The sequence below is a fragment of the Musa acuminata genome, chromosome BXJ3-8, assembly GCF_036884655.1.
Source record: "Musa acuminata AAA Group cultivar baxijiao chromosome BXJ3-8, Cavendish_Baxijiao_AAA, whole genome shotgun sequence".
In the NCBI taxonomy this organism is placed as follows: domain Eukaryota; kingdom Viridiplantae; phylum Streptophyta; class Magnoliopsida; order Zingiberales; family Musaceae; genus Musa; species Musa acuminata.
The window spans coordinates 42182211-42194666 of NC_088356.1; the positions used below are offsets into that span (position 1 = coordinate 42182211).

A 12456-nucleotide genomic window follows, 5' to 3' on the forward strand; every position below is an offset into this window, starting at 1 on the left:
ACAAGTTATCGAATTCAAACACAACACAGGACCACTCGAACTAGTTAAATGAAGTTTACATGCACGGGACAACAGAGTAACAGTTTAGACAACTTGGATGAAAATTCATAATCTCACGAGACTGCAAAGCAACAACAAGAAACAAAGATAGCAATGGCAACCATACAGAATTTTTGGAGATCACCTAATCATGAAATGCATGAACTCTTATTACTACATCAGAAGGTTGAGGTTTTAGCAACATGGTGAAGACTGCTGCTGCTGCTGCTCTCCTTGCCATGCCCAGACGATGTCCTTGAGGGCCGGTCTGATGCCCTGATTCCACAGTTTCTGGTACTCCAGAGTATCTCCACTTGTCTTCTTTATCTCCACCAGATGAAATGATGGAGTGACCTCGAAGATCTCTGCTTCAATAGCCAGAACTCCCTTTCGCCCTAGCTTGGTTCCTTCCATTATCAACACTCCATGGTCGTTCTTCTTCACCTTTAACTTCAAAAACCTCGCAACATCCTCCAGCTTGGAGATAATGGTAGCGGCTGATTTACCAGATATGAATCTTGCTTCTCTCTTCTGGTCGGTCTCCTCAAACAGACCTGAAAGATCAAATCCAGCTGAAAGAGAGATGATATCGAAAGCATTTAAGTTGGTGAGTTTCCTCATCTGCCTCTCCTCGGTCATATCTGTGTCAGGGGAGCTAAAAACTTCATTCATATCAGGTTGATCAATTTCTTGTGTTCCTTCACCATTTCGAATTAGTCCTTTATCAAGTCCTTTTCCAAACCAAGGATTTTCCATAATCTTTGCGATTGAAATCCTGGTAGTAGGATTTGGGTCAAGAATGCGTGATAGCAACCTCCTAACATCCGAAGGGAACCAACAGGGACACTTAAATTCTGCTTTTGCAATCTTCCTATACATTTCCATGAGATTTGAATCATGGAATGGGAGATAACCAGCCATGAGAACAAACAAAATCACCCCACAAGACCATATGTCAGCTTTGGCTCCATCATATCCCTTTCTACTGATCACCTCGGGAGCAACATATGCTGGAGTACCACAAGTTGTGTGGAGCAAGCCATCTTGTCTCTTAGACTCAGCAAGAGCACTCAAACCGAAATCTGATATCTTTAGATCTCCATTCTCATCGAGCAAAAGGTTTTCAGGTTTCAGATCACGGTGATAGACACCTCTGCTATGGCAAAATTCCACGGCATTAATCAGCTGCTGAAAATATCTTCGAGCCACATCTTCCTTGAGCTTGCCTTTGGCAACTTTATTAAACAGCTCGCCACCTTTCACATATTCCAGGACAAAGTATATCTTAGATCTGGTAGCCATGACCTCATAGAGCTCTACAATGTTTGGGTGTCTTACCATCCTCATGATTGATATCTCACGTTTGATCTGATCGATAAGCCCAACCTTTAACACCTTCTCCTTGTCAATCACCTTTATGGCAACACTCTGAGAAGTCTTTATGTTCCTAGCATAGTAAACCTTGGCAAATGTACCTTTCCCTAACAATCTTCCAACCTCATACTTCTGCATCAACACAGTTCCTCTATTTTCCAATTCCATCTTATGAATAAGCTAAACACAAAACCAATATGATGTGCTCCCGCTTGTGAGATGGCACCTTCTTAAGGGCGGGATCGTCAGCGTGGGTGAGGTATCTCAACCGTCTTCCCCGATGTCGTGGTCTAACACGACATCCTTTCGAATATTCCTAGCTCCACTGTGGCATTGAGCATGGAGCGGAGACTGGATATCATGGCGCCCTCCGATCTCATCAAGAATGAACAGTAAGAGCTTAGCTGAAGCAACACTAGCATTGATATTAGGTAAAAGTTTGTCAGCGTTCAAGCACATCTTTCAGCATTCCCTTGTGTTCCAGTTTTCAGCAGGACACTACAGAAATTAACAGAAACCAAACTTGCTTCAATTCCAAGAAACATAACAAGACTGAATTATTTTGAATCAGAGCAAGCAGGACTAATAAAGAAAAGCAGCCTTTGACAACAATATGGAGCAACGAAAAGATATGCAAATAACAGCATAAGATAGCAAAAAAGATAATCTTGCACTAGTAAAAATAACCCTTCAAACTGGAGAAGATGATAACAGGTTATTCTCCAAACTCTGCAATCGAATTTAAGACCACAGAGTTTACTAGACTTTATTTTTAAAGATTGATCTTTTAGTATACATAAAGCATAGTCGAGAGATTCGATCTATTTCAATTTTTTTTTAAAAAAAAATTGATCATGCAGGCCTGTTTAAGAATCTATAAATGTCAACAGAGAAATGTATACTCTTATCAAAGGAATCATTAGAAGAAACTACGCGACTCTGTTGGTAATTTCTTCGCAAAAATGAACATACGATAGATTAAAGCAGCACTGTGAGCACAAAGGCTGCATCAACAGACATATAAACGAAATCCTTCGATAATAGAATAATCTCAAAATCATAACTCCATATCTAAACGGATCAAGATCTAACAAACTAGGTGAACATTGAAACTTTTTTCTCTAATGTGGAAAAAAAAACTTTTTTTTCGATAAATATCGAGCAAAAATAGATATTTAGCGGATCACTAGAATCAAAATTGTTTTTTTTTGGGGAATCGAAACAAAACAAATCAAAGAAATCAACAGGAAAAACGGCACGATGCAACCGAGTTGTTACCTCTATGCGCAGGAAACAGATCGGGATCCACAACAAACTAGTGAATCTAGCGCCGAAATTTTCTCATGCAAAACCGGTAACATTGAACCATAAGAAGAGAAAAGAAGCTTCTATACTGTGAAAAACAACCCTTCTTTTACCAAATCATGGAGAAAAATTAGATTTTTAGCTTATCCCTCGAATCTAATTTGGTTTTTCCCGCATCCAAACACAGTCAAGGAAATCGCCATGAAAAACGCCAAAATCCGATCGAGTCGTTACCCTTTCGCGCAGGAAGACCTCAGGGGAGATGAACAACGAGCCTCCGGAGATCCAAACCGAGATCCAGGCAGAGGAAACAGCGAAGAGAAAGAGGAAGGCGAGAAAAGCCCAAGATTAACCCCCCTTCCCTCTCTCTCTCTCTCTCTCGTGATTGGCAGCCACCAACCTCTGACAACCCACAAAGTAACGTCGTACACAAATAGCCATCCTTTCCTTTAAGTGTGACAACTCGTGCCATTTGCCCCTAATTAATCTATTATGAATCCCTTAATGCACAGTTATATTATTATTATTATACTACGAGAATATAATAAGATTCATCAGCTCCACTAATCCATGTCCGCCAGTGAGGTTGGTGGCGACTAAGAACAATAATAACTCATCCAAATGACCCAATTAATCATGTTTATCGAACCATGGTCTGTCTTGACGGGGGGCGAAGGGTCAGCAAAATATCGAAGCCATACGCTCGTTGTGGACCGTAAACGGTCGACTGGGGGGTGGGCCCACGTCCCGTTGGCAGGGTGGCGCTTGTCCGCTCGTGCGGGACCCGGGTAGGACCCACTATGTCGACGGCGCGCGTGTCGTCGTTCGCACCCGGGCCCGCGCGCACGGGAGGCGACCTGGAAATGGACGAGCGAGATGTGTTTGGTGATGCGTCTTGTCCGTCGTATCAATCGATCGATCTTGCAAAGCTATTAGAATCGCTTTCGTCGAAGATTGGATTCGGACAAAGAAGGTTCGACCGAATGACATAGAAGAAGGTTCAATGTCTGTGTTCGATGATAATTGTTGGTGACAATTCTGGTTATCTGCGACGTCAATTGATTTGAAAGAGCCATCGGAATCGTCTTCGTCGTAAGATTGGATTGTGATAAAAAAAAAAAACGATCCAATGACCTCAAGAGTTTAAAGTATATTTTCGATGACACTCATGATGATAATTCTGGTTATCTACGATCTTGAAGAGCTATTAGAATTGTCTTCGCCAAAAGGGTTCGATTGAATAATCTAAGTTAGATCGTAAACGTAGTTGACAATATCCCCTTCATATTTAAGTTACAGTGTATTTAAGATAGTGTGATATCAAAAAATAATTTTCGAACAAGCGAGTAACCAACATTCAAACTTGTGTTGAGTTAGTATTAATGTGACACTCGACTTTTCACATATCATATCTCTTAGTCGAAGCTGATCAATTCCGATCCGATCTATCGATAGCATTTAGTGACGATTATTCATGGTCGATAGTTTTAGTAAGAATCTTTTGACGTTCCAACTTTTGACTTATGGTGTCTCCATATCAACCACCAATCTTTTAGTAAGAATCGATTTATTGGGGACGATATTAGTATGGATTCGATTTGTCCACATTCTTTACCGAAATATCTATTACGACTCTGCTGAAGTGATGTTATCTGAAAGTTACATCCACTTTGGACCAATAAAATGTTTGCCAAGCATCGAGTGGTCGAGAGCTGGATCGACAGCTACATTGTCCCAAATCTATGAGCCGATGTGACCACACCATCAAGATATCTCTCTCACAGGCATTTGGCATTTGAGGGGGTATTTGCTTCCTTTGATGTCTTCCATGCAATGCAAGCACAAGTCTGTCTCTACCATAAGTATGACCTGACAAAGGAGGAAAGCTTTCAAGAATTGATGAGATCTGCACTTCATCCCCATTGAAGACAACAAGCAGCAACTTTGTGATGCCTTTGTGACATGACTAGTATATGTCGATAATTTATAACTGTGATCAAAATTTGTATTTATATACAAAAAAACACTTGTAGCATTACATCTATTAATAAGCTTAACAATCAGGTAAATATTTGATAAAAATCTTATTGTAATTTTATTAATCATATTGATGTATAAAATAAAATTAGGAATGTCATTAGAGTTCACGGACACTAATTTTCTCGTTCTTCTTCGGTTGCGTATAGACGTAAAAGATATAAGTTAGGAATATCATGTCGAAGAAATAATAGTACGAATTAGTTCACTAATTTTGCTAAGAACTCTAAGACATTTTGCTTTTAACGATCTCGACATTGTGGTTTGCCTTAGGATACAAACGATTATACTATTTTCAATCTTAATTAGTAAATATTTTTCTTTTTCTTGAGAAAAAAAAGATAGGAATATAAGAATACTATTGTGTAGATATAATGTAGTTTACTGTATTATATATATCGTAAATTATACTAATAATGATGTCATCTCTATGCTGGATAACACCTAATGTTGCTTTGATTTGAACACAAAAGACACCCTCTAATATAAAGAAATAACATAACATGGATTCAGTAATAGTAATATTGGGGGGTTTGTCCGATTTAACACTATACCGGTTCAATAGAAAACCGGTCAGCCGAACCAAGTTGCTGTGAGGAAACAACTATCCTTTTGGTATGAGGATATTTTGATCATTGGAATATATATATATATATATATATATATATATATATATATATATATATATATTCGAGAAGAACCTAAAATGTAGGATATTTCTCTACAAATCATCCTTATTTTTGTTATTTATTTATTTAAAAAATATTTGAGCTCTAAAAATGAATATCTAACGTCACGGAGAAAAGGGTTGGATAGAAAAGGACTTCCGTACTTATAATATTTTAATTTTTTATTTTTCAATTAGTATTCAATGATATCGGTGCTTTTAGTAGAGGAACCGAGGTCAATAAAACCTTGGCATAAGTATGATAGGATGAAACTTTTACATGAGTAAGAGAAGTAGTATGAATGAACTTATATAATTTTTTTTGTTCTCTCATGAAAAGCTTCAAAAAGGTGTCATTAATGATAGAAGGTTACTATTACTATATGAGACTAAATATAATCAATTATGATATAATCAACGGTAACTAACTTATTTTTTTTATTTTTCAAACTCACTCAAATAGTATAAAAATATATTAAAAGGGGTCAGATGTAATAGAAATGGCTAAGAATTGTTTAACATGTTGAACCTTTATTGTTCTTTGGTCAAACCCTTGTGTATTGGTTGATTTTGATATATCAACATGTGTTATACCAATATATATCGATATTTAGTAGACTAAGAAGAAAAAGGAGAAGAAAAGTCCCAATGGAGGAAGGAGGGAGGCGGGGGAAGCTTTTAGGGGGAAGCTTTTAAAAAGAAAGAAGATAAAAGAAAAAGAGGAGATGATAGAGGAAAAATGAAAGAGAAGACATTGTGAAAGAAGAGGATAGAGGAAGACAGAAGGAGAAGAAGAGAAGGAATTATACTTATGTATGGCAAACTATTAGATTTAGTTAAAATTAATTAAGTTGTGAGGTATTTTTACATTATCCGATCACAAAGGATTAACCTAGAGATAATATCATATAGGTCCCAAAGAATTTGTAAAAAAAAAATTTATTAGCTTAAGAAAACTAGTGATAAAAAAGTCTCTATATCTCACAAAATAAAGTAACTTTAGAAGTAATTTAGCAAAGTATTAGAGAGAACAGAGAGGAATGGAAAAATAAGAATTTTAAAATATAAAAGATTAGTTATAAGTCCATAAATAATTGCTCATTGGGTGTCTGACTTGTTAGTAAATTCCCATATGTTTTACGTACGAATTTGTGAATCCAATCAATGCTAAACTCTTCCCAAAGCCTTATCTCATCTTGTATCACTCGAGAGTGATTTTAAGGTGTTAAAATAGTTGATATTTTGCACTGTATATATTTTAAGGTGTAAAAATAGATTATTTTGATATAGTTTTACCCCTACAACTTTAGAATCTATTCATACTTATATTTTTCAAGCAATAACATAGAAAAATAATATAAAACATGTTACTAAATATTTATACAAGCAAATGAAAATAATGAATGATTTATTAACAAACGTGTTAGGCGTGAGATAACCGTCCATGATAGGACGATGAGTCATGGGTTGACCCGTGAGGTGGCCACACGAAGAGAAATGAGAAAGGTAGTGTTCTTGGTGAAGAGGATTCATATTGTCTATTTTAAGATTTGAAGACTGATGATATATGATGCCCTCGATCAATACATGCCGTCCATTTTGTATCAGCAAACCATCGATCAATGGAAATAGCATTTACACACCACCATTTTAGCTTACGTTACTTACCATGCCAATACTACACACCTCACCAACCAAATCCAACGCATCAAACACTCCTTAGTTTCTTGGTCGTCTAAGAAGACATTAGACTTTGTGATCACCTCAATCACAATGTCATGAAAGGCTTGTCGTTCCACTTGCCTACTCAATTAAGAACACCTCGATTCCTCGCTTACCCCTTCATTGACTTTGACTTTTGGCCTAGTTTGATCCCCTTGTTTCCTTGCAACCTCTGACTTTTGTGCTTCCAACGCATCAACAGACTCTTTGTCATGCACTTGAAATGTCAAAGTTAGGAGAAGAAAGAGCCGATCCACCTAAAACTTCAAACATGGCTGTGAGTTTGACTCCACTTTTGACTTGCACGTTCCCAAGTCAGACTTTGGACACATGAATCACTCCCCCCTCCTTCAAAGTCTCGGAGGTAACCAAAGCTTTAAAGTCTGATCTCCCAACACTTCTCTCTTCATCTCTCTCCTTTGAACTGCTCTTTACTCTTCATGGCCTCTACCATGGTGTTCCTGAGAAAAGCCATCACTGTCATCTTGCTTCTTCTGCTTGTCTTCCTCCATCCGTCCGCAGCCGCCGCAACGCCTTCGGGTTACGGTCCTCCGACGAACCGACGTCCGTGCGACATGGCGAAGATGACCACCGTTGGCTCAACGAAGACGGAGAGGTATGGGAAGATGTTCTTCGTCAAGCTTCCAAGAGGGGATTTGCCACCGCCTTCTGGTCCGAGTGATGGATCCAATGAGACCAAGAATTGAATGGAAGAACAACTCTGGCTTCTTCTCTTTGTGTTCCTTAGGGTTTTTGTTGCATGCATATATGCACACAAACATATACACTCTTCTTGTTGGTTTCTTATACATGCAAATAGCACAGTAGAAGGGAGATTGAAAGCTGTATAATAACATTTGTGGCATGTTCATTTTTGATCATATGAAAGCATAAAAAGTATGTCATTTAAAGATAGATTTGTTGTTGTCTAATCTTTATTCATGCGTTGTTCACATGCACACCATCAAATTAAGATATGATTTGAAGTACAACACACTCTCCAAGTTAGGTGGCTAACTAAGATATGCTTTTGCTCTCTTTTTCTCTATCATAATGCCACCATCAACAATAAAATGTGATCTCCGTGACGTGATGTTATTTAATGTAATGAAAATTTCTTTCAAAAAAATAATGAAATGTGAAGTGCAAGTTCACATGCACATATTATGCAAGCATATATTACATAGTAATATGGTGTACATCAACATATAATAAATCCAAAATTATCTTTGGGAGTCATTTATGAATGAGATGTGACCATGTGTTTGTCCATACCCAACGGTTGTGCCCATGGTGGCCTAAAGCCAATGGACAAATGAATTAGGACCTCATTTTGCACTGTGGTCCTAAATTGAAGGCATTCTCAAGCACAAAATGTGTTTTGTTGTAACCTTTGATGGAAGAAACGAGGCACAAAGTTAGGGTGGTAGAGATTAAATTGGAAACAAACAAGGTTGCTTAAGAGTCTAAATGTTTTTTGGGTGTTGAAAAATCCTTGAGATGGGATATGTATCTACCCATACCTAACTAAGTATTCTATGTACTATAACAGCACAAATCTATTTACACTCCTGTCTAAAAATTCTAAATCAATATGGAGGGATCGATTAAAAGTAATAGTCCAATCGAATAAAGGACCAAACCTCAAATTTACACCAAAAGAAAACTAGATGGATAATAAAGTAGAGAAATGAAAGGGAAACTATATCTTGTTATAAGACATTCAATTCACCCTACTCTAATATCTTATCTTATACTCAAGAAGTAAGATAATATGCTTATAGTCACATAATTAAATTGGAAAAAAAAAATCTAGTCATCCTTCGTGTCCTATCTTAGTTCGATCGACCCGAAACTAGTGTCATTGGGTTGAGTCAAGACTCATATCCTAACCAAATATTTCGAGTCAAATTTGAGTTAGGAATTGGATTTGTATAAAGTTAGATCAACAAGACTTATGGGTTTGAGATGGCGATTCATACATGTTTTGAGTTAGGTTTCGGGTTACGAGGAACGATCGATTTAAATCCCTAGTTTAGCTATTGCTTTTTTTTTTTCTTTTTTTTGTCATAGAATTAAGAAGAGTATGAATTAGTCGTACTATGTATTGGCTGTTGACCGAAATATTAACTTAAGATTTTGGGTTGAATCGATGTACAATCTCTCCTTAAAATAATAATAAAAATTTGGCACAAGCTCAGCCTTGAAATCATGATAGGAGAGTGAGCTCCAATTCATGGCAAGAGGTGAGTTTCATTGAGGTGGACATCAGTTCTGGTCCCCCTTCACATGAAATGTGATCTGCTTCAACCAGCTTGGTTTTAGTTTCAGAGACGAAGGGATGCAATGGAGAGCAGTACTGAGAGTGATGCAATTGAGATCACATCCTCACACTGAGCTGTAAAGTGGTGAGCTCTCAATGAAAGGAAAACTCAGAGAAGAGGTCTGCACTCTTGTAAAGAGCTGTTCTCCTAAAGCTATGATAGCAGGAGAATGATCAAGTGGAGCCTCCATAGCACTCTCTTCTTTCATTAGTGACATTGGACCCTCTCTCTCTCTCTCTCTCTCTCTCTCTCTCTCTCTCTCTCTCTCTGAGTATATTTTGCAGGTATATATCAACTTTTAAACTCGGCTCTTTTAAGGAGGTAATGTAGAGGGATTGATCTGAAGATAGTCCTACCTCTTGAGGTATATTGTATGATAAACTTGACAGGTAGTGGAGAAACAACATCCAAAGCTAATATGTTAAAGATGCATCTGTTGGCTTTCTGCACTTGTGCTTCTAAAATCAACTCACTAATTTATCTAGAACTAAAAGAGAATTTTAATGATACATGTGACTGTTCTACTGAATGTAATCCACAGTATGCATCTCTCCTGCACATGTTTACAAGCATATCAATAATTCAATTCAACATTGTGTCATTCAGACCAATAAAAGTTTGGTGATCTTTGTGTTGTTGCAGGAGCAGCCAGCTGCTGTTTATGACAGACCAGTTTGCTTTGATCCTGTGGTTGATGTTGTGTTATGGCCAAAAGTCATGGAATCTATGAATTCCATCCAAATTTAATATCCTTTCTTTTTTCTTTTCCTTCTTTCTCTTCAGCAGAAAAATGGGTAGCATTATTCCATGAAATAACTGGAAAAATGGGTAGCATTAATATCCAGCTGCTGTTTATGACAGACCAGTTTGCTTTGATCCTGTGGTTGATGTTGTGACAACCTTCTCCTCTAGCTAAAGGAAGAACTCTGAGAGTATAAATTTTGAAAAGGTCCCAATCTCTGGCCTAATGATAGCATAATCTCTTCAACTTTCCAGGTAAGAAAGCACATGAGGGTGCCTCTTTGGCACCTTAATTAAACTTATCATCAAGACTCATTTGATGCACACCATAGAAACTATATTCCTTTAGATGTGGAACACTCCTTTAATGTGGTTGGTTTCCTGTAGATCTCATTCTGCTAATAGGAAAAAGAAACCAATTTTGTTTCTTTGGCAATTTCTTTTGCTTTTAAACTCCTGATATACATGAATTCTAACTTTATAATTTGCAGAAAATTTTGCATGCATAACACTCACTAAATGACATCTATTGTTCTGATTCAGGAATCCTTTGACAATAACTGTAATACAGTTGGCTGCAAGAAAACTTAGCATCTGCAATCTTTTGGTGGTCTACCAGCACTCAATGATTATCTTCATTGCTGGTATTTCAAATTCTTAGAATCCTACAAATGAAAGATGAGGAACTGATTTCTTTGGATCTTGTAATCCATAGATGGCATTTTCTTCGTCCATCTACTCATGGGTTTGACCCCACCATATACCTACGGACGCAACCCCAACCTTTGGTCTTCCTTACATCCCAATCTCAACTACCATCTATATCAACCTCAACTCCAGAAAACAATGCATAAAGCTATTACCATACAAGACCTCCACATCACAGAGACAAAGGTCCTTCTTTGAGAGAGGTATAGTTTGATAGAACTAGTTCTACTCCTTCATGTGTTCATCAACTACTTGACAGTGAAGGATAGGATTCTGAGGTCATTTGTGTGTGTTATCTCCGTGAAGGACATCCTTGTGAAGATTTCAGTTGTCATAGATGGGAAAGTATAGGTTTTGGCTGTCTGATATGATGTCAAAGTCTTGGTTCTACAAGCTTAAAGATATGGGAAGAGGAAACAGAAGCCAAAGCATTCATCGCTCCATGAAGAGAAGCCAGTCTTCAGCAACAACCGCAGCTTCCGCTGCAACACTACCTCCGGCGACACAGCAAGACTGCCTCCCCAACAGAGCCTCCTCCTACATCCCAAGCAGAAGAAGAACACCAAAACTCCCTCGCTCTCCCATCAACATTAAGGCCTCAGACACCCGCTTCCCTCCAGGAGAGCCGAAGACGCCGAAGCGGAAGACCCGAAGAAGGCCTCTCAAGCCATGCGCCCGTCATGACGATGATCCTTGTAAGCATGTAACCACAAGCTCTTCCACCATGTTCAAGGAGTATGAGGACTTGGAGGTTGTAACGGAGCTGAAGCTCGCACCAATCCTGACCAAGCCAGTGGAGAAAGAAGCACGCAGGGCTGCAGCAAGGAGATCGGTGTCGGGAGTTCATGGAATCAAGGTGCGGCAGAACTCTCCAAGGGTGGGAAGCAGGAAGGCGCAGGCTGGGAGGAACCACAACGCCGCAGCATCCGAGGCATCAATGCGGCGGAGAGCACTGCTATCCGAGAACTTTGTGGTGATCAAGTCATCCTCGAGCCCCATGAGGGACTTCATGGAGTCGATGATGGAGATGATCGTGGAGAACAACATCCGCGAGCCCAAGGATTTGGAGGAGCTGCTGGCCTGCTACCTGTTCTTGAATTCCAAGGAGTATCATGAAGTCATCATCAAGGTGTTCGAGCATATCTGGTTTGCTCTTGGTGAAGTAAGAATGTGACTACATATCTGTGGCTGCAATTAAGAGTTGCAAGAGAGGATTTGTAAGGTTGGATTATACTCCAATAGTGCAGTAGTTTCTTTTTGAAACTTGTTGGAATTGTTCTTGTATACATAAATCTCTCCTTTTTGATTGCATGCTTCTGTTCCTGAGATTGGTTGAAATATCTTACAAGCACATCATGATTCCTGTAATCATCAATCATCATATTGTAACAACATAATTGAATTAATTCACCCAGTCATCATGTTTCATGATGTATTGTAAATGAACTGATAAGTCTCATACCACATTAATTTTCTAACTTAAGTTTGGTGTATATATATATATATATATATATATATATATATATATATATATATATA

General features: G+C 38.2%; 2 protein-coding genes across 2 annotated transcripts; one reads left to right on the forward strand and one right to left on the reverse strand.

Moving 5' to 3' along the window:
- Positions 1–13: 13 nt before the first annotated feature.
- On the reverse strand, positions 14–3137 carry LOC135645179 (CBL-interacting protein kinase 18-like). The gene is made up of 2 exons (XM_065163308.1): positions 2953–3137; positions 14–1911 (listed from the first exon to the last, which is right to left on the reverse strand). The coding sequence occupies exon 2, from the start codon at positions 1579–1581 to the stop codon at positions 235–237; it is 1347 nt and encodes a 448-aa protein (XP_065019380.1). The 5' UTR covers positions 1582–1911; positions 2953–3137; the 3' UTR covers positions 14–234.
- A 7873-nt stretch (positions 3138–11010) lies between these two features.
- LOC135644362 (transcription repressor OFP1-like) lies at positions 11011–12243 on the forward strand. The gene has a single exon (XM_065161868.1). It carries the CDS (start codon positions 11255–11257, stop codon positions 12089–12091), a length of 837 nt encoding a protein of 278 aa, XP_065017940.1. The 5' UTR covers positions 11011–11254; the 3' UTR covers positions 12092–12243.
- The last annotated feature ends 213 nt before the right edge of the window (positions 12244–12456 follow it).